The sequence below is a fragment of the Sprattus sprattus genome (assembly GCF_963457725.1).
Source record: "Sprattus sprattus genome assembly, chromosome: 11".
Taxonomy (NCBI): domain Eukaryota; kingdom Metazoa; phylum Chordata; class Actinopteri; order Clupeiformes; family Clupeidae; genus Sprattus; species Sprattus sprattus.
Window position 1 is genome coordinate 4,367,956 of NC_137909.1, and position 26,221 is coordinate 4,394,176.

General features: G+C 42.5%; 1 protein-coding gene across 4 annotated transcripts in view; it reads left to right on the plus strand.

Moving 5' to 3' along the window:
- The window catches only part of mapk10 (mitogen-activated protein kinase 10), a gene marked incomplete at both ends in the record, with an annotated part of 60,811 nt that extends 39,924 nt beyond the window's left edge, over nucleotides 1–20,887 (plus strand). Inside the window, 10 exons of one of the 4 annotated variants that reach the window (XM_080847923.1) lie at nucleotides 711–769; nucleotides 2,868–3,006; nucleotides 3,106–3,271; nucleotides 4,073–4,144; nucleotides 11,912–12,094; nucleotides 13,493–13,617; nucleotides 14,783–14,809; nucleotides 15,474–15,537; nucleotides 15,823–15,900; nucleotides 20,745–20,887. In XM_080847923.1, the coding sequence (XP_080704049.1) occupies nucleotides 711–769; nucleotides 2,868–3,006; nucleotides 3,106–3,271; nucleotides 4,073–4,144; nucleotides 11,912–12,094; nucleotides 13,493–13,617; nucleotides 14,783–14,809; nucleotides 15,474–15,537; nucleotides 15,823–15,900; nucleotides 20,745–20,887 (1,056 nt within the window). Of the gene's footprint in view, nucleotides 1–710; nucleotides 770–2,867; nucleotides 3,007–3,105; nucleotides 3,272–4,072; nucleotides 4,145–7,993; nucleotides 8,066–11,911; nucleotides 12,095–13,492; nucleotides 13,618–14,782; nucleotides 14,810–15,473; nucleotides 15,538–15,822; nucleotides 15,910–20,744 lie in introns of all 4 variants that reach the window. The other 3 variants (XM_080847925.1, XM_080847924.1, XM_080847926.1) reach the window with 3 other exon arrangements.
- Nucleotides 20,888–26,221: the final 5,334 nt, after the last annotated feature.

Consider the following 26,221-nt stretch of genomic DNA (forward strand, 5'->3'; position numbering starts at 1 on the left):
AAACTACTAGAACTACATGAGTAGAGTATGAAACCTGTATGTAGAGATGGGGGGGTTTGGAGACATAGATGAAAAGTGAGAAAAAAGGGGAAATATATGGGGGTTTGGCTGTGTCGGTGGCTATGCTTCTCTGTCTTTTTTTCAGACTCATTCTCTCTCATTTCCTTCTCATTCACCCCTCCCTTTAACATTTCATTCTTCTTTAACACTGTCCTCCTTTTATTTTTCCCCACCTCCCTTCTCTCTCTCTATCTTACTCTCTCTCTCTTTCTCTGTCCCTCTCTCTGTCCTTCATCAGGGGCATTCCCACCCAATCATTCTTCTTTCTCATCCCCCTCCCACTTCACCTCTTTCTGGGTGGCCTGTTTGGTTCAGTTGTGAGCTAACGTGAGTGGAGGGAAGCAGAACTGGCCTTGAGTGTTGATGGGGGTGATGTTGTTGCTGTTGCTCCTCCTGGTGCTGCTTTTGGCTTGTTAAGGTTTAGCTGAGATGTAGTTTAGACTACATCTTTAGTTAGGCCGTGGCACATGTATATGTGTGGTTTTGTGTGTGTGTGTGTTGAATTAGGTTCAAAAGTATTGGTTTTCTGTGAACGACAGAATATTTGTGGTTATTCTGATGTATGTCTCAAATATATGCAGGCATTTGATTTAATAATGTAAGCATTGCTTCACATGAATATTATTGCTTTTCTCTTCCATCTTTTACAGATAATCAGCTTATTAAATGTCTTCACACCACAGAAATCTTTAGAGGATTTTCAGGATGTGTGAGTATACCATTCTGCCATTGCTCAAATCTCAGTGAACAGTGTCTCAGTTGTACTGCTGCATCAGGCTCTTATGATCTGCTCCAACCACACTGCCTCTGATATGCCTCAGTGCTCTTGGGAGCTCAGGAAGATGACACAGGGTGACTGGAAAAATGAGTCCTTGATGGCTATAAAAAAAAACCTCATCATGCAGACTCTGTGTGAGTGTGTAAGTGTGTATGTTTGTATGTGTGTATGGGTTAGGGTTCTTGCTGCATGTTATCATATTAAATCTTATGTCATTGTCAACATTTTGTATCTGTGTTTATGTATGCATACTGCATCTAAGATATCTTCAGTAGTAAATTCAAAGACTTCTGCTCACACTGTATGTGATTAATTCATGTTCTTGGGACCGATTTGTGAGTAATGTGAAATGCCGCCGAGAAATGGGCTCTGTCCCCCAGGCTGGTCTGCTTCCACTGGGCTGTGAAATAGCAGAACTGGAGCTCCTTTCCCCCACAGTGTTGCTCACCATGTGTGTGGGACTCTGTCTATTCCGCCCACATGCCACCCTTTACCATGGATGTGACTATTAGGCTAAAAGTTGATGAGCTGAGGAACTTGGGAGTGTGCACCTGGCGTGTGCATGATCAATGCTGTGTGCACAACAGCACTTCCAGATACAGCATTGTGTGTGGGTTGGATTGACCCTTGGGGTGAAACTGTATGCCAGGAGGTGTGTCTCTAGGTGTGTGTGTGTGTGTGTGTGTGTGTGTGTGTGTGTGTGTGTGTGTGTGTGTGTGTGTGTGTGTGTGTGTGTGTGTGTGTGTGTGTGTGTGTGTGTGTGTGTGTGTGTGTGTGCGTGTGTGCATGCTTGTGTTTATAGCTCAGACAAACCATCAATACGCCCTCACAAGGTGTTTGCTGTCACTGGTACAGATGCAGGAGGAGGATGGTTGGGAATAGAAGAATCAATCATGGCTTTCAGAGGCAGCAAGTGTTACTAAGAAGAGACAGCTGAGAAACAGAGTTAGAGGGAGAGAGTGAGATAGAAAGAGAGAAAGAGAGAGAGGAACTGAATTGCGACACTACATAAAGTTATGCAACAGATGAGTTGCCACTGTATTTTCTCATATGTTGAATGATAGAGCTAATTTTTTGAGATGGGGGATCATTTGTTCAAAGCTCTCTATTCTGATATCAATAAACATTCTAACCAATCTTTGTTTTCAAGAGACACAGTCTATTAATGACACATTGATTTACTACTAATTGAATCAGTGGCTGTGAGGATGAATAATCTATTCTAAGTGCTACTTAGAGGACAAATAACCATGGAGAAAGTGGGAGGTTTCTTGTCATTTCATAGAAAATGCAAATATTTTAAATTGTGTTAAGCATACAGCTAGCAGTATGGTTTATCAGACATGTCCTTGCTGTTCAGATGCACATGATGGACTATCAGATGAGAATGAGGACCCCTTAGTGATATGAGTGAATCTGAGTCCATATTACAGCGTGATAAATATAGTCTGTCAGGACCTCAGGATAAGATGGCCGCCTCTCTGCTATATGGGGTTGCCTTGCTAAAATCAGTAAATTGTAGACACTGGCACACTGTCTTCACAAAGAGAAGATTTTTATCACTGCAATGAGGCTTCTGTTTTTGTTAATGTAGGAGGTAATTTTAATGGTTTTGAGGCCATTGTGGTTTGTGCTATCAATTCATTATTCTTCATTAAAGATTTAAAATGTTAAAGACTTTAGTTGTCTGTCTTGAAGCAATTTAATAGGACAGCTCATCAAAGCATAATTAAGAACCTGGGTTTTTATTACGTTATTCCTTTTTTTATTTAGAGCCCAAAGCCCATTAAAATCATACAGAATTCTATCAGTTGTGAAAAATAATGTGTGATCTATTTGCTGTCTGCATGCTATTAATCAGCTGGATCCTGATATAGGTCATGAAAAAAGGTTGAGCACTTTTAGCGTTTTCCAAATATCTCTCCATATGATGGAGGCGCATTGGTCACCATGAGACACGTTAGAGCAACAGCTGTATTAGATGTCTGCTCATGCTGCTCAGTGACTGTTTTCCTCATGTCTATGCCAGGTATCTCTGTATGGAGTTGATGGATGCCAACCTGTGCCAGGTGATTCAGATGGAACTCGATCATGAGAGAATGTCATACCTGCTCTACCAGATGTTATGTGGCATCAAGCACCTTCACTCAGCTGGCATCATACACAGGGTACGGTACCACTTGGCAAAGGGGAAGAGGGCTGTAAGGAGAAAAATACACCAAAACATCTATTTTAAATTCTCCCCATTCCCCCATTCATCTCCATAGGACCTGAAACCTAGCAATATAGTAGTGAAGTCTGACTGCACACTGAAGATTCTGGACTTTGGGCTGGCAAGGACTGCGGGCACAAGCTTTATGATGACACCCTATGTGGTGACGCGTTACTACAGAGCACCAGAGGTCATCCTGGGCATGGGCTACAAAGAGAACGGTAGGCTTGCAGATCTACTTGGGTCTTGTGTCGTGTGTCTCTGTTGTCTCTGTTGCTGTCCATTGAGAGGTTTTTTCTGCATACCTTTGCAGAAACAGAAGTTGTTTCATTTTCAAGATGTCAAGGATATGCATAAATATTCTGGAACATTTTGAAAATTCTCATGAAACCCACCCCAGAGCTAAGGGTTATTTAAGGGACCCTGGAGTGTGGATACATATACATCATTATTGAAGATTGTATTAAACCTGAACCACTCCTCAGAGCTGAGACCGCTCACCTGAGAGCTGAACAACTGACGCTTGTGTGTCGGGGGCCAGGCCACCTCACAATCTCTGTAGTGCATGGCAAGCCGTTGTGTAAACTAGTGTTTGAACAAAGCCAGCAGGATAGCAGTGTGACTGCTCATCCCACTTAAACTCATGCCCACACGTCTGCATGCTAACCTCCGCTGCTACATGCTAGTCCACCACTGCTCAATGAATACACTGCACAAAGGTCCAGCCAGGGCTCGCGGGTGGCAGGAAGGTGGCAGGGGGCTATAGATTTCCTGCCACCAGTCATGTTCCCTTAAGGGCTTCCAGAGTTCTGCCTTTGATCGGTGGAATAGTCATTTGTCTGCATGTTTGCACAGTGTCACTGGAACTAATTCTGCCTTCCAATAACCAATGCTGTCTAAAGACTCCTTATCTGCCCTTTCTCTCTCTCTCTGTCTTGTCAGTAAATGTCCCTGTCTCGCTGATGCTAACCTCTGCTTTCCCTCTGCTTTCCCTCCCTCTTCTTTCCTCTCTATGCCTGCAGTGGATATTTGGTCAGTAGGGTGCATCATGGGAGAAATGGTGCGCCACAAAATCCTCTTCCCTGGTCGGGACTGTATCCTTGCTCTGATGATAACAGTATAATCCATTGACTTGAGTTTGTACAGTTTAAAGAGACACTACACATACACTAAACATTCGGTGCACATTCATGTATCAGAATGCCAATTGCTCTGTACATATATACATATACAATATTTTGGACATAATTCATTCTTCACAGTTCACCGTGGCCATAGCATTTCATTCCATTTATTTTCCGTCTTGGGCATATGTTGCTCACTAGGAGTGCTCAGTCTAACCCTTATCTTGAGTCTCTTATAGCCTGTATGTACACTAATCTCACCTAGCCTTGTTGCTTTGCTGCTCACTTCGCTGTAGGTTCATTCAAAGGTGGTTTCAAATACGCATAATTCTTGTTCAGTAGTATGTTGATTACAGAACCTCATGTGATCATGTGATATCCGCAGTTGATGGGTTCATGATATAGCAGCTCATAAACTCTGAACCCAACTGCAGATATCTTATTCCATCTAAACGTCATGCAGCTCTATCCCTAGGCTGGGTGTGCACAGCTGTACCCATCCACACAGTCATTGTGAGGCCCAGGCTCTCCCCTGTTTGGTTAAACAATCAGACGATGCGATGGATGACTCCCACGCTTTCAGGCTAATTTCCAGCTCCCTGTTGACACCGAGCATCTCTCCTCTCATCTGAATATTTATGAGTCACCTAATTGGAATGCCCAGAGCCCCTCTCCTGGCGTGCACACCCACACATGCCGAGGCCATGAACCCTGAGCCCCAGGTAGCACTTCATAGTGAGGGTAGATGGCTCCCTCCTCCCCGTGGAACAGCATGTGCCGTTAATTAGACTAGCAGGCCTCTGAGGATGAGGGAGTGGGGAACAGTAAACAAGTTCTCTCTCTCCATCAGTCGTCATTACCTGTGCATTCATTTACTCTGAATTTGGGAACCGGTTAGTTGAAGCTGTGGTGAAAACATCTGAAACTTTTCTAGTAAACTGGAAAAAAAATCCCATCCATGAATTCACATATGGATGACTCCCGTGAAAATAATAATAACAAGAGCAATCCGAGATTTCTGACCTCCAGCAAGGAGGTACACAAATCCGGATCCAGAATCCGGATCCAGAAAATTCATCCTGAAATTTGTATAGGGATGTCCCAGGACCAAGATCCACCTCTTGTGAAAATTTCAGAAAGATTCGCCCAGTAGTTTCTGAGAAATCTTGTCCACAGACAGAAAAAACAGACGGACAAATAAATAAATAAATGGACCCGATCGCATAACCTTCTTGCTGGAGGTAATAATAATTATTATTTTTATAGCACACTTTCACATACAAAGACGTCTCAAGGTGCTTAACAAGGTCACAACAACAATAATGCAAGGTAATAGGAGTGCAAAAATAGCAATTAAAACAGTGCATTCTAAAAACAATACAGAAAAGAAATAAAAACAGAAACCAGGACTTTAGGTGAAGGCAGATATAAATAGATGGGTTTTGAGGTGTGCTTTAAAAGTGGTGAGGGAAGGCACTGCAATCAGGTTTGCGTGTCCGGACCTAAGAGGTCGTTTACATGGAGCCTAGTTTGTCAATCTGATACGGATAGCTAATACAGATAGCCCTATCATACATACGAACACTCTCTATCCGCACCTTGTTTCCGCAACGATCGCAGTCCGGGGTAGAAAGTGAGTAGATTTGAATCGGTACGGGGAATGGTGTTCGTCTGCACGGTTTCACGCAACCTGATGACGTCACTGCCCCACGTGATCTTTTCCGCCATCTCCAACCAGTTTATATATAACTTGTTCTCCCTCAAAATCTCACTCATGGTGGGCCTCAAATTCACTAACATTAACCCAGTCTTCTGATTTTTGATTAGCCCCCTATCTTGATCTAATTCTTCTTATTCAGACGTAACATAACTTTCATGACCACAAATATAAATTGGCCAGCGATTTAATTTGCTTTTTTATTCATAAATGTATGTAAAATGCTCGGAGCAATGCATCATGGGAAATGGGATGACAGACATGTCATGTTACTGTTCCAAACTCTTTATTATCAATAGAAAAAATAATTCATTTTCGCATATCCTTTAGTCTGACCACTGATATTAACTATCATAATGTAAGGAGCTTGAATGTCTTGTGTAATGTGTTTATCCTCGTGCTGTGAAGTCCCTTCTTCTAGGTTTTTCACGTTTTTTCAGTGTAAATAAAGCGCTAAAGCGCCACCCACAGGCGTGAGGTATGTACTACAGTCGGTTCACCACAATCTGCTGCCTCCGTGTTTACGCAAATCTCTCGTTGTCAGCCTCCGTATTTACGAAATTAAAAGATTCGATTGGTGTGAAAAGTAAATCCGATTCGGAGGCCCTAGACTTCGTGTGCATAGCACCTAAGAGTCCTTGATGTGAGATGAGGGGTGAGGAGATCCTGGAGATAGGCTGACCGGTGGTGTTTATGGCCTTATGAACTAGGAGTAGGACTTTGAAGACTATTCTCTGGTTGATTGGAAGCCAGTGGAGGGAGTGGAGGACTAAAATGGTTAAAGACTATCTGTCCTGCTATAGGACAGTATTGCATGCAAACTAAACACAGACACTGGAAGAATCTGTCTGTATGTGGTTCATGTCCCCATAGTCGAGTTATCTTTATGGCTTGTGTTGATTGCAACAGCAGTCCCATAACTAAAGACATAAAGCCAAATGGAACAAACAGTGATTAGTTCATTAAGGAACTAGAGCGAGAACCTTCATTTGTCCACCTGCTCTCTGTCTATTTCTTCATTGCATCTCACCTCTTAATACATTGATCTCTGGACTAACATGGCTTATTGAGCGCTTCTTAAGGACTGCTTAACAAAAATTGGATGTCAATGAGCCATCTGTTTAAAACCTTAGAGTCATTAATCCTCCATAACTCTGTACTCTTTAACTCGATTGTCTTTCCCTGTGACTTACAAGCATGCACACGTGTCTGTGGGCCTTCCTTGCTCAACTCTCTCTGTGGAGAAGAGATTGCTCTGTTGAGCCTGGCTCTGTAATGAAGTATTGACTCAGCAGAGGCCTTGGTTTGTTTCAGTCTGAAAGGTTGCCAGGAGACCAAATGTAATAAGAATACTCTGAACCGAGAGGTACACTAAACAACAGAACATTTCTCCTGTAAAGACAGAGGTACTCATTCAGGTGAACATTATAGGTGAAAGATTTCATCTGGTTCCTGAGCTGTTGTTGGGTTCCAATGCGAATAGAGGGTTCATTACTGTAACTGTAATGTAATACTTTTTCATTTTAGTTCAATTCTGCCAGCCATCACAGTACAAGTAATGCAATCTTTGAGGCGCAGGGAATGAATAACTTTAAAGTAACGAATGTTCCAGGCTCTGAATAGTGAGCAGGCATACAGAAGGGAGGGATGTCTAATCAGAAGAAAGTAGGTTGCAGTGAAATAACCGGATGCTGGCTAGTGACTCATTGAATTAGGCAGACTTGTTCAGTTATATCTGTCACAGTGACGTCGTCATGACGCCCACGGATGTGACGCCTATGCCCTATGTGCGATGCGTTCACAAAGGTGAGGCTCATGGGCATTTCTGAGTATGTTTGTGTGAATGAAATGTTTCTGTGCGTGTTTGAGTGAATGAGATGTATCTGTGCGTGTTTGTGTGTTTGTGTGTGTGTGTGTGTGTGTGTGTGTGTGTGGGTGTGTGTCTGTGTGTGTGTGTGTGTGTCTTGTGTGTGTGTGTGGGGGGGCGCATATGTAATTGTACATGTATGAAAGGTGCTTCCTGTATGTGTGAGTACATGGACGCACAGTAATGTGTGTGTGTGTGTGTGAAATGTCAACACACTCTATGGCTGTGGTTGCAGTGGACATGTGGTCCGTAGGCTGCATCTTTGGGGAGGTGATAAGAGGAACTGTGCTGTTTCCAGGCACCGACCGTATCCTTGCCACCTGAATCGGCATTCCCAATCAATCAGTGACATCATCTCATCTATGCTCTCTCTCTGGTAATGTTGAGCCTGAAAAGCGGAACACAACTTAGCTATTTGAAAGAGACAGATATCATCATTTATTGAATCAGACAGATACAAAATGTTTTTTTTACCCCACTGGAAAAGAATGTATTTAGATGTCATAGCAGTTTTGGTAGCTACAATACTCAATACAATGAAATATGTCTGCATTTACATGTAGGATTTGTTTCTACTTCCTCAAAGACACTTTGAAACCCATACTAAGAAAAGCCACTGGCTGTTTAGTTAGGAGGATGAACCTCCTCTAAATGTGGAGATGAATAGCGCTGTGGAAGACTACGGTCCCGGATGCTCTTTTTCTATGCCTTTTTTTTCTGCATTGAGTGGGTTTCCCAAAGACAAAGGAGGGGAAATGGCGTTCCGTGAGGATGAGGTAATGAGTTCTGGGATGCCCTGGCGTCCGTTTGAACTGGCACCCCACTGTGAGAATATGTTTGGGGCTGGTGGTTTGGGGGGTGGGGGTGGGGGGCTTGTCACATGACGCCCCAAGGGTAGCTAGGCTACTTCAGCTCCAACCCCCACCTCATGTTTTCACTCTCTTTGTTGCTAAGCATCTCTGTGAGATTTCTATTGACTCCTTTTAATCCAAACTCTGCCATCTGCAATCTTATTTGACTGTCTCGTATCATGACTATGGGCTCTCTGATTTAACATCACACAAGTTAGCTGTAATGGAACTGCTTGTGTGATCATAGAAGGCGATTTAAAGGATACTCCTCCATCTCTGTGGTGTCTTTGTAATGCTCAGAGGCAGATTGGAACATGACAAAGTGATCTCATGAATGCGTATTCTTTCTCATAACCATCACCTGGGAGATGGCCCTCATTTTTAAAAGCATACTATATTTCAGATGTTAATTAGGACATGATTTGGAGCAGAGATGCAATTAAACTCTGTTCCACCAGCAGGACGGTGCTGTTACGAGCACCCTGGGCAGCATCTTCATGGCAAACATTGTTGGAGGCTCTCTAAGAACTCTGGGAGATTTCTTAAAAGGTGTTAAGCCTGAAACTTCATCACAAAAGATGCTTTTAAAGGGCCTCTTTTCCCAGTCACAGTCTCTCCCCAGCTCCTGCATTAGCATTGCAAATGAGGCAGGGAGAGAAGTGCTGTCCTGGACGCTGCCCAATCCTCCATACTGGTCTTGGGCTCACCTGGGTCGCTGGTAATAGGAGTGGGAAATAGGTCACCAGGACCTGTGCTTAGATGCTGCTTTATGGACTCCACCTGATTATCAAGTGACAAAAAAGGCCTCTGAAATGGAGGGGAAATTTAGCATGTTGCTTTCTGCACAGCCATTTCTGCTTCAATTGGTATCTATCGCAAGCTGTGAATATGAATAATGTAGTTCTGCCAATGCCGAGACCGCCACTGTGTTTGTTTACAAGCACAAGTTGGCAAACAGAGCTGCTGTCCAGTCCTGATACGGTTGTTTACATGACCTTGATTGTGGCCCCAATGCTATTCATTGCCAGATAATTGAAAGGCCGAATGTGTGACACATCTCCCCTAAAATCAAAGGCGTATCCCCGGGAAGAGGATAAACATTGTGCTGGTTTAGTTTGATGAATTGTTTATGTAAGTGTGTGTGTTTGTCTGTGTGTGTGTGTGTGTGTGTGTGTGTGTGTGTGTGTGTGTGTGTGTGTGTGTGTGTGTGTGTGTGTGTGTGTGTGTGTGTGTGTGCACGTGTGTGTGTTCCATTTGCTCTATTGGTCTGATAACATTCTATGACCTTCTGCCTGGGCTGTGCTCATCAAGGTGATGTATGATGTGGAGCCCAGCCTGATGAGTCCCACACTATCCAAGTATTGAACAGAATCAGTAGCAGATCCGACATGCATTGGGTTGTGGGTTCCATGTCAAATCAACAGATTTTAGAAAATGTTCCCAACTGACCATTTTGTATTTGCTTCAAACTTTATGTAAATTGAACCCATCAACTAGTGTGCAAACCTCTCAGCTTGTCTTTTTTAGTTTCTGAGACATGGAGGCTTTAAAAAGAGGTTGTAGCCCTTATTGTACTGGACAAAAGGTCATGCTAGCTACTTGAAATTTTCAGGGATTGTTCTGCACTATAAGGTGCATATAATTTCTTAAAAAGTTGCATATTTATGCTTTGGAGCAAATTTTGCCCACTTCATACTGAAGCACATCAGATTTTGTACATTTTGGTGTACAATACTTATATAGTATATATAGTATAGTATAGCATAGCATAGTATAGTTCTTTCTAAGCAACTAGGTGCATGTCTGATAGTTCAAAAGTGATGACTTTAGAATGTTTTAGGTAGATACTTAAGAAGTTTCAGGCTTAAAATGTGGCACACTAGTTGGGAGGGCTCTGTTGATTCCACATGGAATGACCCCAATGTGTTCTGTTAGGGCCAACACTCCCCAAACGCCTCCTGTGTGTCCTCTAATGCTGTGATGCTATGAGTGAGGCTATGAGTGCTAAGAGTGCCTCTAATGCTGTGATGCTATGAGTGAGGCTATGAGTGCTAAGAGTGCCTCTAATGCTGTGATGCTATGAGTGCTAAGAGTGCCTCTAATGCTGTGATGCTATGAGTGCTAAGAGTGCCTCTAATGCTGTGATGCTATGAGTGAGGCTATGAGTGCTAAGAGTGCCTCTAATGCTGTGATGCTATGAGTGAGGCTATGAGTGCTAAGAGTGCCTCTAATGCTGTGATGCTATGAGTGCTAAGAGTGCCTCTAATGCTGTGATGCTATGAGTGAGGCTATGAGTGCTAAGAGTGCCTCTAATGCTGTGATGCTATGAGTGAGGCTATGAGTGCTAAGAGTGCCTCTAATGCTGTGATGCTATGAGTGAGGCTATGAGTGCTAAGAGTGCCTCTAATGCTGTGATGCTATGAGTGCTAAGAGTGCCTCTAATGCTGTGATGCTATGAGTGAGGCTATGAGTGCTAAGAGTGCCTCTAATGCTGTGATGCTATGAGTGCTAAGAGTGCCTCTAATGCTGTGATGCTATGAGTGCTAAGTGTGCCTCTAATGCTGTGATGCTATGAGTGCTAAGTTTGACTCTAATGCTGTGATGCTATGAGTGCTAAGTTTGACTCTAATGCTGTGATGCTATGAGTGCTAAGTGTGGTGTCCTGTAATGCTGTGATGGCTATGAGTGCTAAGTGAGCCTCTAAAGGCCACTTCAGTCTTCAGTCAAGCTTACCTTCTCTTGGGATGGAAGTACTTCCTCTGCTGAGACCCATGAATACTGATTGCATGTGAAATTGCTCCGGGCCAACCAATGACATCAGGCCTTTGAGGCTGGCAGCTTTGTGTGTGTGACAGGGCACTTGGCTGCTGCCCCCTAAAATGATAATAGACCGAGAGCACTTTCACAAACTGCTTAAGCATGAAAATGACAAGCCAGCTTTGGTCTGATGAACAGCAATGTGGTATTTGAAGATGAAGCTTTTGCAAACCAAGACAAACAATTGCTCATTTTAGGGAGTGTCTTTATTCAGTGTATGAGTTTGTTAATGGCTTGTGAACAAGAGAGGTAACTGCCAGGGAATGCCATTTACAGTGCCAGCTCTTCACATAGCGAGTTTAAAGCTTGTCATATGTTAGAAATAGGAGAAGTCCGTATGTCATGCACTGTGCTGCCCAATATCACCCATCCCCTAAGCCACTTGATGAAATAGGGATTCTTGAACTGGATAAACTGGGTCAGCGTTCAGTGTTAGCAAGCTTGGCCAGCAGTGGTGGCATTTTCCTCAACTAAGCCCCTCTCAGACATCGACCAATGGAACAAGGTGATTGAGCAGCTGGGCACGCCATTACCAGAGTTCATGAAAAAGCTGCAGCCAACTGTGCGCAACTATGTGGAGAACCGGCCCAAATACGCAGGCCTCACCTTCCCCAAGCTCTTCCCTGACTGCCTGTTCCCCGCAGACTCTGAGCACAACAAACTCAAAGGTAAGTGTGTGTGTTTGTGTGTGTCTGTGACTGACTGTGACATGTTGATGATGATGATTTTGGGGTTTATTCTGTGTGCCTATGTCTGTGTATGGGTGTGTTTTGTATGTATTCAGGTGCATTCATTTTTCCTTTGTCTTCAAATCCTTACCACACTTATTTAAAAGATAAAAGCGGTTATTTTTGGTCAGGCTTAGATTATACCTATCAAAATTCCATCTGCTCTATGGGAATGTGTGTGTGTGTGTGTGTGTGTGTGTGTGTGTGTGTGTGTGTGTGTGTGTGTGTGTGTGTGTGTGTGTGTGTGTGTGTGTGTGTGTGTATGTGTGTATGTGTGTGTGTGTGTGCCTGCTGTGTCTGTGGATCCTTGTATGCCCTGGGGAGGAGAATGCTGTAATTTTCTGTCAGTTTATGATGAAGGTGGAGTCCTGTAAAGCTGGCTCAGAAGGACAGTGGCTGATGACAGGCCACAGGAGGTGACTGCTGTCTTCACAGTGAAACGACTGAATCATTTAAAAAAAACTATGGCATGGGTGGGGGGATAAAAAAGATCCCATTAAGATCATTGAATCTGACTCTAGTTCATATTGGTTCAACATTAGAGCCAAAGGCAGTCTGATGCTATGCCGTTTTGTATTCCGGCTGCCTGTGTCTCCCTGTGGAGACGTGGCTGTTACCGGAACTCACCCACAGATTCCGAGATGCTCCAACGGATGCCATGGTAGCAAAAGCATCACTGTTGGTAGCAGGAGGAGGAGAAGAGGAGGAGGAGAGGAGGAAAAGAGGGAGGAAGGAGGATGAGAGCGTAGAGCGGGCAGGAGGTGTGTGTGTCTCTAGATGGGTAGTGTGTTGCCGCGGTCAGCCTGAGAGTCACTCCCAGGAGATGCCATTTTGGAGGCAGTTGGGCTGCGTTTGCTCTTGCTGTCGCAGTGACGCCTGGTGAGGAGGGAAGCTTGCCTGTTACTTACAAGGCTATATATAGACCAACAGGACGGAGGAGGGAATGCACACTGGGAAAGGAGGAAGAGAAAGGACAGGAGAGAGAGAGACGAAGAAGAGAGAAAGAGAGAAAAAAGATGCATGTTACTGTCCCGTAACTGGAAGTCTAGACAGAAGAGGAGGAAAGGGCTCTATGGTAGATTTAAGATGCTTTTTCTACTTGTGAATGTGAAGGCAGATAAATCCCAGCTAATGAATTCTCCAGCAAGATTTATTTTTTAAATCTGCTGTCTATGTTGTATGTGATGTACAAAGGGTTCATTGTTTTCTTCCCTCTGGTTACAAACACACTCAAATACCCAAATCCCATATCCACACACAGTGTCAAGTCACTAGATTGATGCTGGTCCTATAGACTGAGAGTTGTATGAGTCTCTCTCTGTCGCCCCCTATCTGCAGCTAGCCAGGCTCGAGACCTGCTGTCTAAGATGCTGATTATTGATCCTTCCAAGAGGATATCAGTGGATGAAGCCTTACAGCACCCCTACATCAATGTGTGGTACGACCCATCTGAGGTGGAGGCAGTGAGTATTGATTCATCTTCCTGGATATAACACTAGCTCAGCTAGTTAGGTCTATGTGGCTTTATTTAGTATTTAGTGTCAAAGATAAAGTTCGAATTTGTATGGAAACATTCTGCATTTATATACACCTTATATATTATATTATATTTATTATTATATATCACTTTCAGTGCCACTTACTGTTAAGTAATGGAAACCTGTTAGTGCATCAGTGTGTCATGTTGTTTGTTTTTGAACTCTCATCTCATGTTTAATTGTGTTAACTAGTTCCAAATTGCGTTTGCCCTCATGGAAGGATCATTATTACCATTCCACACTTACATTTCATTTAATTCCACTGAATTGTAAAGAATGAATAGTGGCTGTTTGATAGTGGCTATTGATCAAATTAAAAGTCTGATATTTATGCACAGTACACAGAGGACCCCACAACTGCTGCAAATACACACACATACACACATATACATACGATCACTTTTACACACACTGACACATGCACACAGTCACACACTTACACACAAAACACATAGCAGTAGATCAGAAGAGTAGAAAAGAACATAGAGCAGTATTCTTTACCATGTCCTCAGTTATCTGGGCTCATAGAAGGCATCTCGAAACCTTCATCAGTAGAGATGACTGAGATGGTGGGATAAGCAGCCAGTCCCAGGCGTGATGAACATTTCGTCACACATTTACCTTTACATTTACATATACATTTAGTCATTTAGCAGACACTTTTATCCAAAGCAGCATCTAAAGGAGAAAACAATCAGACACACGTACTGTGCATATAGATGGTGATGGGCATCAACGTACACCGTTGGCATCATTTTTAAATTCGAGTTTGAAATAATTGAATCCCACATTCTCACCATGAGAACAAACATTAACTGTGTATGTCAGAGTAACAATATTAAATGGTCTGTTAACATCTGGTATTGGCTTGTGTTTAAAAATTCCATTAATAGCATGTCGCATTATTCTGTGGAACAATATTTTTTAAGAATATTTTTAAGCAAAATGGACACACTGTGATATCAGCAAAGTTTGGTTAATAATGAAGAGCACATTTAGCATGTATTATGATCTTAACGTTATCCTTGGTCGTTTCCCTGAACACTTCTGCTGTTTTCTCCCTTTCTCTATCACTCATTTGCTGATGAAGGGGCGAGATCTCTTCCAAATATCAGTGGTAAATAATGACGGCTCCAAATGAACTGTATCGTCTACAGGCTCCTCACGTTCTTTGCCTACCTGTCTTTTTATTTATTTATCCCTCAATCTGTTTCTCATTCCTGAGTCTGTTTTGCACATGAAGAAAAACACTCCATCTTTTGAATCCCTTCCTTTCCCTACAGTAGATGTCACACCTTATATTGTGTCTGTCATAGTGACTTCAGGTCCTAATGTAATCTCCCCCATTACCTGTAAGGGGAAAGACTTAATGAGTAAACTGTATGTACATATACTACACATTAACATTAAGGTGATACTAACACCTTTCTCATATGTCCAGGTCTGTTATCTACCAGATTGTTTTGTACTGTACCTACCATAATGCTTTTTTTGTAATGCAAAACAGACAGGCTGTTTATTCATCAGTGATTTGAAGAGATATTTAATAGCATGCCATTGCATTGTTTGATGCCATTTGTTCACTGCTGCTAAACAGCATGCAATCAGCAGTTGTGCAGTCTGCCTGATTGAACTGAAACCACAGAAAACTAGGACATATAAATAAATAAATTGAATTCTGTGTTTTAAAAATAAATGTTTCATGTAAGATGAAGCTGTAATATGTCATGGCAAGTCAATGTAGACATGCGACATGTCTCTCTGTGCCCCCTCCCTCTCAGCCCCCACCAGCTATCTATGACAAGCAGCTGGATGAACGAGAACACTCCATTGATGAGTGGAAAGGTAAACATACCACCACCCTAAATTATCTTTAAATAGATTTGAGAGTATACATAGTATAGTATCTTCAATGTAATATAGTATCTTTCCCCATCAATAAAAGACAGGGTGCAGTTACAGTGTCAGTACAGTATTATCCAACTTCTGTACTATTCAGTGGGATGTGTTGATGTGACTATAAGATGTGGATTTATTGTCTCCAGTACAAACAAGCCTTGCTCCAACTCTATCTTAACTGTCTTCAGTTCCTTCTGTGTACAAACAAGGCTTGCTCCACCTCTGTTTCAGAGCTAATCTACAAGGAGGTGATGAACTATGAGGAGAGATTGAAGAATGGTGTGGTGAAGGGACAGCCCTCTCCTTCAGGTACTCTCAGTGCATAGCCTAATCCCTCTGTAAGTCTACTTAAACAATAATTGGGTTTCACGTGTACCAGAAACAACCATTGTGTGTTTCCCATTTGTCCTTGTCTCCCCATTTTGTTTCATGTGGGACAACACTAGCTTTAGGCACTTCCAAATGCTGTTAATGGTTTCAGATATTTTAGAATAAACAAATTTGATAGATAGATAGATAGATTTGCATTTGTATGTTTTGGACGTAATGTTTATTTAGTTATTGCTGGTTGGATTATTTGTTATATTACATTTGTACAAAATAAAAGTTAAAATAAATGTATATCTATAATCTGTTACTTCCCCTTCAAGATGATAACTGACAAACTACTTCTACAGCATTAAATATGTATTGTGTATTTAACATGCATAGTATTGTACTGCACTGGTGTGTGTGTATGTATTTCATGGTACATGTTGGAGTCCATTGGATGTTTCCCTCAGGTACTTTATGTAGTTACCAAAGACATTGACCCTCCATTAATTTTGATCCTAACTGGAAACAAATAGGTCCACCTAGCACAATAGCCTTCATCAGCTCGGAATGGCTTTACAAAAGTACCATAAGTTCAAAATAGGTGCATCTAAATCAAGCACTGAATAGATTGATCTGCTTTCAAACAGAGGAGCAATTGAGCCACAGGTCTGGAATCTCAAGGTATTAGCTGAAGTGTAGGGATTTGGTGATGCGGTGATCCATTACTCTAGGATGGCAGGCAGATTTGACATAATGTTCCTGCATTCTCAAAGATGGCCAATAGAGGGCAGCACACTGCTTTTCTGGACAGATAGGCGCATTGCATGGCTGCTCTCCAACATTTCAGGAGCTCAGATGGAGGAAAGTGGATTGAATGGCTGCTGCTGCTGCAGCTGTTCTCAGTGTTTACTGGAGGAATGGAGTCTGTCTCAGCAGTCTGTCCTCTGCCAAAGTCCTTTGAGGAGAGAGGAAAGAAGAGAGACAATGAAGAAAAAAAGGCTTTCCTGCTTAGTTGTCTCAGGACATTTAATCTGCATTCTCTCTCTCTCTTTTCTCTCTCTGTCTCTCTCTCTCTCTCTCCCTCTGTCTGTCTGTATTTATTTATTTCAATCATTCTCTCTCTCCCTCCAGTGTTGTTTTTGGCAGGCATTTTAGATTTAGTTTTAGTCTTAGTCTTTTTGACGAAATGCTTCTTAGTTTTAGTCCCATTTTAGTCATTTCTATCTTTGAAAGTTTTAGTCTAGTTTTAGTCCGACGAAAACTCAAAAGGTTTTAGTCAAAAATCAAATATACATAAGATGCGTGTATTTATTTAATAGGCCAATACATTTATCATAATGAAGCACACTGAAACTGATCTAACTTTCAAAAGGAGGGGAACACAATGTGGCTCCTAGTGCAATTCTACTAAAATATGAGGGGTTGGGGAACAGTAATTATTCTGCCCTAGCAATTACGTGCATGTAAGGCGTAGACAGATAGACAACAATCCAGAGGGTGTATGATGTTTAGGTCTTTACTTTCTGATGCTCTCATTCCCAATGTATTTATTGTAAAACTATAAAACAAACACAAACACAGCAAATTACCATATGTCCAATTTATCCCGTTCAACATGTTTCGTGAATAAGAAGCTAGTCACCAGACACGTTAGTTAGCTTAACAGTTGAAAATAGCTATCCCTCCCAACCAAAGGCAAACTACGCTAATTATGAATTGATTTAATTAAATTAACCCTCTTATTAATTACTGCACACCGCACATAACACACCCCACAAACATTGCATTTCAACTTACGGACGTTCCACTCCAAAGGTCGGACGATTTGACAGCTTCCATGCAGCTCTTTGAACACGTTAAAATAACTGAGTATAACTGAATTCTCGCGGGGGAGACGTAACAAATGCACTCAAGGTGCAATACCGGAATGCACCAGTAGGTGTCCTTCTCGGACAACAAATTATGTTAACAAACATATTAACAAATATCAAGTCAGAACACTCTTTTTACGACCACCCGCACCCGGCACATGTTTTGAAACTTTGTTCGTCCACTCACTAACAATTTAGTCTCGTCTAGTTCTCGTCTGACGAAAATGTCTACATTTTTCGTCACATTTTAGTCTTTATATGGCTTTGGTGACGTTCGTCTTAGTCTCATTTTCGTCATGGAAAAAAGGGGTCTGACGACGTCATTTTCGTTTTCGTCTTGCCTGACGAAAACAACACTGTCTCCCTCCACTGTTCTTGTTCTTTTCAATTAAACAGATGGGTAGTACTTATGCTGAGGAGAGCATACGCAATGCGTTTGGAGAGCCCTTGTGTGGCACGGCAGTATTTCATGGCTGTTTTACTGAGTGTGTGTGTGTGTGTGTGTGTGTGTGTGTGTGTGTGTGTGTGTGTGTAAATGAGTGTGTGTGTCTGTGTCTCTGTGTGTGTGTGTGTGTAAATGAGATGAGTGTGTGTGTGTGTGTGTGTGTGTGTGTGTGTGAGTGAGTGAATGTTTAGTCTACAGACATCATTAAATATGTTGGCCAGGTAGGCTGAAAGACGATCCATGACAGTAAATCTATAGTTAAAGCAGTGTAGCTGTGAGAGAGTGTGAGGTGTGGGGGCCTTACTGCATGTGTGCCTGCCCAGGGCGATACCTGTCTGCAGAGGGATATAGGAGAAAGACAGATCTTAAATCCTACATCCTTCATCAATCTAACTACCTGACTGGAGACTGATTGGTGTTTGTTGATGTAGCACAGTGGTCTGGTAAGCCTTGATTTATTTTCTTATGGTCAGTGAAAAAAAGCGGAAAATTTGTCTTGCCATCGATTCCTGCAATCAATTCTGACCCCCTTTTCAGATGACGGAGGGGCTTGGCTAGAAGAGTGCTCCTTAAACAAGTGTCTGCTGCAGCCACACACATCAAAATGGAAGACCCTCTGTCTGCCTCAGGCATGAGAGATGTCCTTTATCCAAATTACTAAATCATTAGTATTCTTCTGAGCAAAAGTGATTGTTTTAGTTCAGCAGCATCTTCCCACTCTCCTCTCTCTCTTTTCTCTCTCTCTCTTCTCTCTCCCTGTCTTTCTCTTCTTTTCAGCCCATTTCACTCCACTGCTCTTAGCGCTCTCATGTAGCCGCGGCAGCAGACATGCATGACACCATTTGTTAGGGCTGGGATTAAAGAGCACTCATCTTGCTCAGTGCCTCTCTTGTTTTCCCTTTCAAGATGGCTGGAACAAAGAGGCAGTTCAGACGTGCTTATACGTGCTATTTGGTGCAGAGAAGCATTTGGTCTGTGTCAAAAGCCCACATCACTTGAGCCGTAATCACAATGACTGGTAAATATGAGATTGATTGCAGGAAGGCTGCAGGACGGTTCTGCGCCTCGTTTTCTGCTTGCTGGGCATGTTTCAGCGTCTGACTTTACTGTGTGTGGGGTAGCTGGAGAATGAGAGGGTGAGAGAGAGAGAGGAAGAGAGAGAGCAAGAGAGAAACATAAGAAGAAGAGAAGGAGTGAAGCAGTGGGACAGCAAATAAAAAGCCTCTCAGCTACTGAGGAAATGTCTCCCCTCCTCACTGGAGATTTAAAAGAGCTGACCGTTTGTCTCTCTCCTCCAGCCCTCTTTGGCTGTGAAGTTTAGATGGCGTGTGTACAGCATCGAGATCACAGGCTTCATCCTGCCCTGTGCTTTAAACCATCAGCCCTTTGCTTTAAATCTCCAGCCCTGTGCTTTAAACCTGCAGCCCTGTCCAGAGTGAAGGTGCTGCTGTCAGAGTTAGGGGGAAATTACTGTCTGGCCATTTGGTCTGAATTCCCTCCAGCCATATGGTTGCTAGTTTGAGCGGTGGGGATGTATGACCCCTGACGCTTATGCAGATGAAAGAGTGGAGGAAAGCTCCTTCCTGCTAAAGGAGAGGAAGTGAAATTGATCAGGGGAGGTATCATCCCCTGCGCTTCCCATGATGTGAAACACCTGCCCCTGTAGCAGTGAGAAGAAAGGTACTGATGCATTTGTGAAAAGGCAAAAAATAGCCTATCCATCATGAAACCCTTTCTGTAAAATGAGGAAGGGGGCAAATGGCCAGAATTGTTGTGCTTGTGCTGGGGGTGTCCATAAGGCGCTCCTTATGCAGAAACTCACTCCCACCTAGTGGCCAAATGCGGCTGTACGTGTAGAACTGCAAGGCATTACAAATGAATGAAGAGGCCCTTGTGTTGTCCACTACAGAAGAGTGAGGTTCTGAATGCACATACACCTATTGCTTAGGAGCCCTCTGTCAAAGTCCTCAATGAGCACATGTCTTAAGCTATGCACTTAAATCAGATCTGTCTCCTGCCTGAAGAGGGGGGTTAGGAATTAGAATAGAGTGGTGGAGTACAGGATAGTCTCTGAGTTTAGCCGTTCAGCCACAGTGGATAGAGGGAAAGGATCTGGACCATGGATGATGTTTAAATGTACCTGTGTAGCCTATTCTGTAATATTTACCTTGAAAAACTTAAACTGAGTTGAAATGCTATTTCTATGCACACACTCTACTGTACTGTCGACATTCTGTGAGATTGGTGTAGTTTGCACTGTTCCTAACCGAACCCCCAGTTTAATTGGACGGGAGTGTAAATACCTTTTGGGAACAAGACCTATGGACTCCATCATGTAATTCCCATGCCCATGTTCAGTATATGTAGTAGTGCTGGTCTATCTGTAGTCTACATATCTGTTGTGCATGTGTGTGTCTGTGTGTGTAATCTGTGTATATGTATGTGTAATTCTGGTCAGAGCGGCTGGGCTGGGCACCCCTGTTCATTGTAACCCCGCCTGCCGTTTGCTTCCCTCAGCGCAGGTGCAGCCGTGAACGGCAGCGAGAGCCTCCCCCCCTCATCCTCCGTCAACGACATCTCCTCCATGTCCACCGACCAGACCCTCGCCTCCGACACCGACAGCAGCCTGGAGACCTCCGCAGGACCCCTCGGGTGTTGCAGGTGACTAGCAGCCTGCCTGCGCAACCCCATGTTCTTCAGAAGGTGAAGTGCAACCACGTCAAATCAACAAGAAGAAAAACAAAAAACGGAAAAAAGAGCAACAACATTACCATCACGCAACAACAATTAGTGCGAAAAATAAATGAAGAATTAGAAATTAAGAAACAAAAAAGATACAAATGCCAAGCTTGCATTTTCATTCTAAAGTATAAATAATGTTTAATGTAATGAAACAGAACAAGCTGATATGTATATTGATGAACCCTGTAGTTGCTTTGCTTTCTATCTCCCACCTCCACCCTTATATGGCATCCAATGGAAAAACCCCACCTAATGCTAATGCTACCCTAAGCATCTCTCTGTAAAGTGTACATTTACTGGCTGATAACTGATACCTTGCAAGCTTCTGTGCTTCACTTCGATGTGGCAAGGTGGGCCTTTTTTGCGTTCATGACTACTGTACTATATTCTAGACTTCCACTCCTTTTCCCCCTGTGATGGTAATGCCAATCTGTGAGCCCCACCTAGGGGAGGGGCTTGGCCAGGTTGATGTGCTTGTGTGTGACTCCTGTTGGGGTGGGCTACCTGCTGAAGCACTACCCCATGTCTTCTTGTATATATGTAACTCTGTACAGCAGTAGGATACTCTTGTGTGGGACTGATGGCCAGTATTGGAAATGTTTTTTGCGCACCTTGCCACATCACCGCTTTGACCTTAGTTGCCCTTGCCTGTAGTCTTGCATGATTGGGGGGAAAACTGAGCTCATTATAACTATGTAGAGCCACCCTTTGTTTATATAGCCTGTACGTAATGGAGCCTTTTGGAGCCGTGAGGCAGGAATGTGTGTGGTGGGTGAACTTCACTTCAGATGGGTGGATGGGAGACGTGCTCCAGAGAATGCTGTAAGCGTGTGTGTTGCGGTCACAGGCGGAGGTTGGTTCCTGGTGGTTTGGTGGCTCTCTGCTTGTGATTAGTAACTCCCGCTGGCATTAGTGCACCCCACTGGCCAAACATGGCCTTGCATGTCATTGCATTGTCACCCCCTCAAAAAGGGCAGTCACTTCAGTTTCAGTGTCACATTAACAGGATATAAGGACAGGAAGATAAATGTGTGGTCACCTTTCTCGCATGAGTGTGTGTGTATGTGTGTGTGTGTGTGTGTGTGTGTGTGTGTGTGTGTGTGTGTGTGTGTGTGTGTGTGTGTGCATGAGTACAGTTGGGCCAGACAGAGAGTGCAGGGTAGTGAAATATTTACCTCATCTTTCAACCTCTGATGACTTCAGCTATCCATTGAATTTCTTTTCATCCTGCCTGTGCGTTCCTTAATGGTTTCATCTCATTGCGTGGTGGGCTTCGCTGATAGAGGAACCCCACTGAACTGACTACCTAAAGAGGAGAGGGGCGAGCTTCTCGGCAGGACTTTCATTTGTTTTTTTATTGATCTGCTATTAATTCCTCAAGACTGAACCTGAGTTTGGGAAGTGCCTTTGAGATGACACAGTTTCCTCAATCTATAAGCTAAACAGCAGTAGGGACTACGTGGCGTGGCGTGGCATGGCGTGAGTGAGAGCGAGAGTGAGAGCAGGAGAGAGAGTGAGAGCGAGAGTGAGAGCAGGAGAGAGAGTGAGAGCGAGAGTGAGAGCAGGGTGCTGAGGGGACAGAAGAGGAGAAGGGAGTGTGGTTGGCTATGGAGGGGCCTGGCTAGGTTCTGTTGGACTTCTCCCTCCCCTCTCCTTCCTATGCACATCCACATGTGACGTCCACATCCTCCCTTTAGTCCAAACCTCACAAGTCATTTGTATGGCTTACATGGCAAACAATGTAGTTACTTTACGATGATACACTGAAGGAACATCAGCTTTGAAATAAAACACCACTTGTAGGTTCCGTTGTTTTTGTAGGATTTCCTACATGCACGTGTTCTGCTCTCCACAGTCAAATGGACATTGTGTTCTTCTCTATTCAACGGATTTAACCGTTTTATGAAACCACTTTAATAAAGGGATGAGATGCTCATGATTTATTTATTCTCTTATTTGTTTTGTTTTTTATTGTCTATGTGAATAGAATTGAACCATGTAATTTGGCTTTGTCATGCAATCTCGTGTGTTTGCAACTTGGCTTTGTCATGTTTGTCCCATTGGGATGATATCATTGTGTACAATGACAGATGTGATACTGTTGTTTCGCCCACTAATTTAAGTCTTTCCTATTTCCAGTCTAATGTTTTTTCTATGATGGGGTTTGAAATTTGCCATCTTTTTCCTTTCACTGTGTCTACTGTGGGTCTAATTAGTTGAAATCTCAGTGACTCCACACAGTTAAAACATGAAGGAAGTCAATGACCGACAATGAGATTAATGACAAATAGCTTAAGGGGATGGCAAGTTACATGCACAACATCCTTACATCTGTCTTTGCCTCCTGAAAGTACAGCTTTATCACGCGACAATAAGTTGCCATATTTCATATTTCAGACACTTGTCTGACACACTATTGTTATTTTTGCACCTTGTAGATGGTAAGATTTCCACAATAGCTGTTGTTGGGCTACAGCTATGGCATCAGTTGTCCAATATGGATTCACTGACATAGTTTTTGTTGATAAATCCCCTCTGTACGATTGTTATGTTCTGTCAAATGGATGTCACTTGGATGTTTATGTCAGAGCAAGTCAGGAAATGCAGTGGGTTTGGCACATAATAAGATAGGTGATTCTCAGAGATTCTCAGGTAGACTGCTGTTGTGTCTGTTTCAATGTGCTGTGGTCAGTGCAGCACATACCAGCTTGAACATCCCCATCATTTTACTCCATTCAACCATAACTTGTCTGATGCCTTTCCTTATAGTGCATGACCAATATACAGGCTTCTTAGATGTACAGTAGATACTGTAGAGTTTTCTTCATTCAAAAACAGCTAGAGAAGTATTAGTAACGTAGAATGTAAATCCACTTTAAATGTGTAACACCTAACTTGCCAAAATTGCTTCCAGACTCATTTGTCAGTGTACATACAAGTTGAAAGCCCACTATAGAACTACACTTCAATAGAATGCTGGGGTTGCTATGGGGGTCTCCAGGATTGAGTCAGGTCTTTCTGCAGCAGCTACTGAACTTAAGAGATTTTAAAACAGGGTGGACGCTGTAAATTATTTTTCTTTTTAAAATTACAATTCAATAGCTGTCATTACAAAATAGTGGTCTTGTGAATTACTGAATAAATGAGTGATGAGTTTGATGTATGGTCATATGTTTTTTACAGGGCACTTTTTTTCTGAATGGGATTCCATACTGCCATCACTTTATCTGGTTCATTGTACAACCTTGTTCAGGGTATGGAATTTTACCCCAATATGCCAGCTCTCAGCAGTGATGCAGGCAGAGATTAAATGTTTTTAAAACTGTTTGACTTTTTAAGATATATTTCCAAGATCAACAAGACATCCACTTGTGTTACTGCGGTGGGACACATCATGCAGCCGAGTTAATTGACAGAAAACTACTCCTGTAGTTTCACCTGCTCCTGAGAGAGTAATGGCCACCAGTATTGAACTTGTAGAAATCATATAGGTCTTACACAGCATATGTTACATGCTGCTTTGAAGGAAAACCAGCATTAATAATGGCTGACTGTGTGACTAATATGATCAGAAGTCGAGGTGTGACCAAGGCATTTATTTCATCACTCAATATAGGAGCACCACCCATTTACCCATCAAACCATTGATTTGTTTTCATGACACTTTGTATTTTGGCCTTTTGGTTTAAGAACTGATTGAAAAATTGTAACATTTGTAATGCGGTACTGTTTGTATCTGTTGTGTAACTATATGATGGTTATAGTTTGTCATTTTGAATTAGAAGGATGTACATTCACCGAATCTGAAGGTTTGAAGCTGAATATTAGATTCAAATGGAAATTGTGTAAGCAATGAGTGTAAGCACCTTGTGAAATAAGGCCTTATTGTTATTGTTGAAGTCAAATAACCCCTTGTCAAGACCTGTGCCCGTGTCATTAAAATCAGGTTTGTGAAGATGAAGTAGAACGTCTCATAGGCTCTGTCATTGTGGAACTGAAAAATAGACTATGTGATCCATCAAAGGATCATGTTAAAGAGGTCTGCCTGTCAGTCAATCTGTCAAAGGCAGAGACATACCAGAAAGTTACTCAAAGCAGACCAATCAGTCATGTTGGCCTAGACTGTCAGAGAGCAGATTCATTTCTGTGTTCTGATCCAGACTACCAGGCATCTACTTTCCATCATGTTGACCTTCTATTCATACTCGCAGCAATAGAAACCGTGCTCCCTTCAGAAGTCATCATTCAATGCACTTATCCTTTTGGTTTGTAGAAATAATGGTAGGGCAATAAACCAATCCTCTACATTTTTATCCTTAAGCTGGAGGATGGAGGTATGTGCTATATTAACAACAGCTCATACAATCTAGTATAGATGATTTTATTAAACAGTCAAATCTGTTTTCTTTTTTTAAATATAAGGTGGTGTTCAATTCATCCTCCGTTTTCTCTCTCTCTCTTCTCTTCTTTTTCGTTGTGCTAACTGTAAGCCATTTGTTGAGCTGTGAGGTTGAAACTGTCTGGTTCACTCTGCAACGCTCGATTTCAATGTCTGATGGCATCTCTGATCTGCAGGCTACTGTGTGATCAAACAAATAAACGCAAGAAAAGAAATGAGGTTAAAAAAAAATCACTATAGGAAGCTCTTAAGCACTCAACATTTTAAAGGTACTGTGTATGTAAAAATTAAATATATGTATGTATGTGATTGAAAATAAACAACAAAACATGTTTGACCTTGGGAATGATTGGGGTTCTTTCTTGCAATCTTGTTAGGTTTCCTCCGGTAGGAGGTAACCTATTGTTTCTGTTAGTATTATTTGAATTCTTGTACCATGGGAGTCAATGGCAGCCCCTAGAACCATATGGTAACTTTTTGTGAAATTTGGCACACTCATTAAGGACAGTCCCTTCTTCAAGCCTACTCCTCCTACAATTTTTGGCAAATCTTCTTCAAAATCACCAGAGATGATCTTCAGACCTAGCCTCACAAAAGTTACGATTTAGAATTTTGATCCTCACAACCGTTTGTCCGGTACAGCCACTCAAATTCAGCAGAAAAGCGGCCAAACAGGAAGTGAAGTCATATGTCAGCAAATATTTGAGTGAAATTGACGTCATAGGGTGTGTTTAATTTGTCTTGATCAAGGGAATCCAATGGTACCTCATTTTTGAAAATCGGTCATACGGTTCAAAAGTTGCGTGTGTTAACACAAGTCCAACTTTGACCAATTGGTGGCGCTAGAGTGGTCTAATG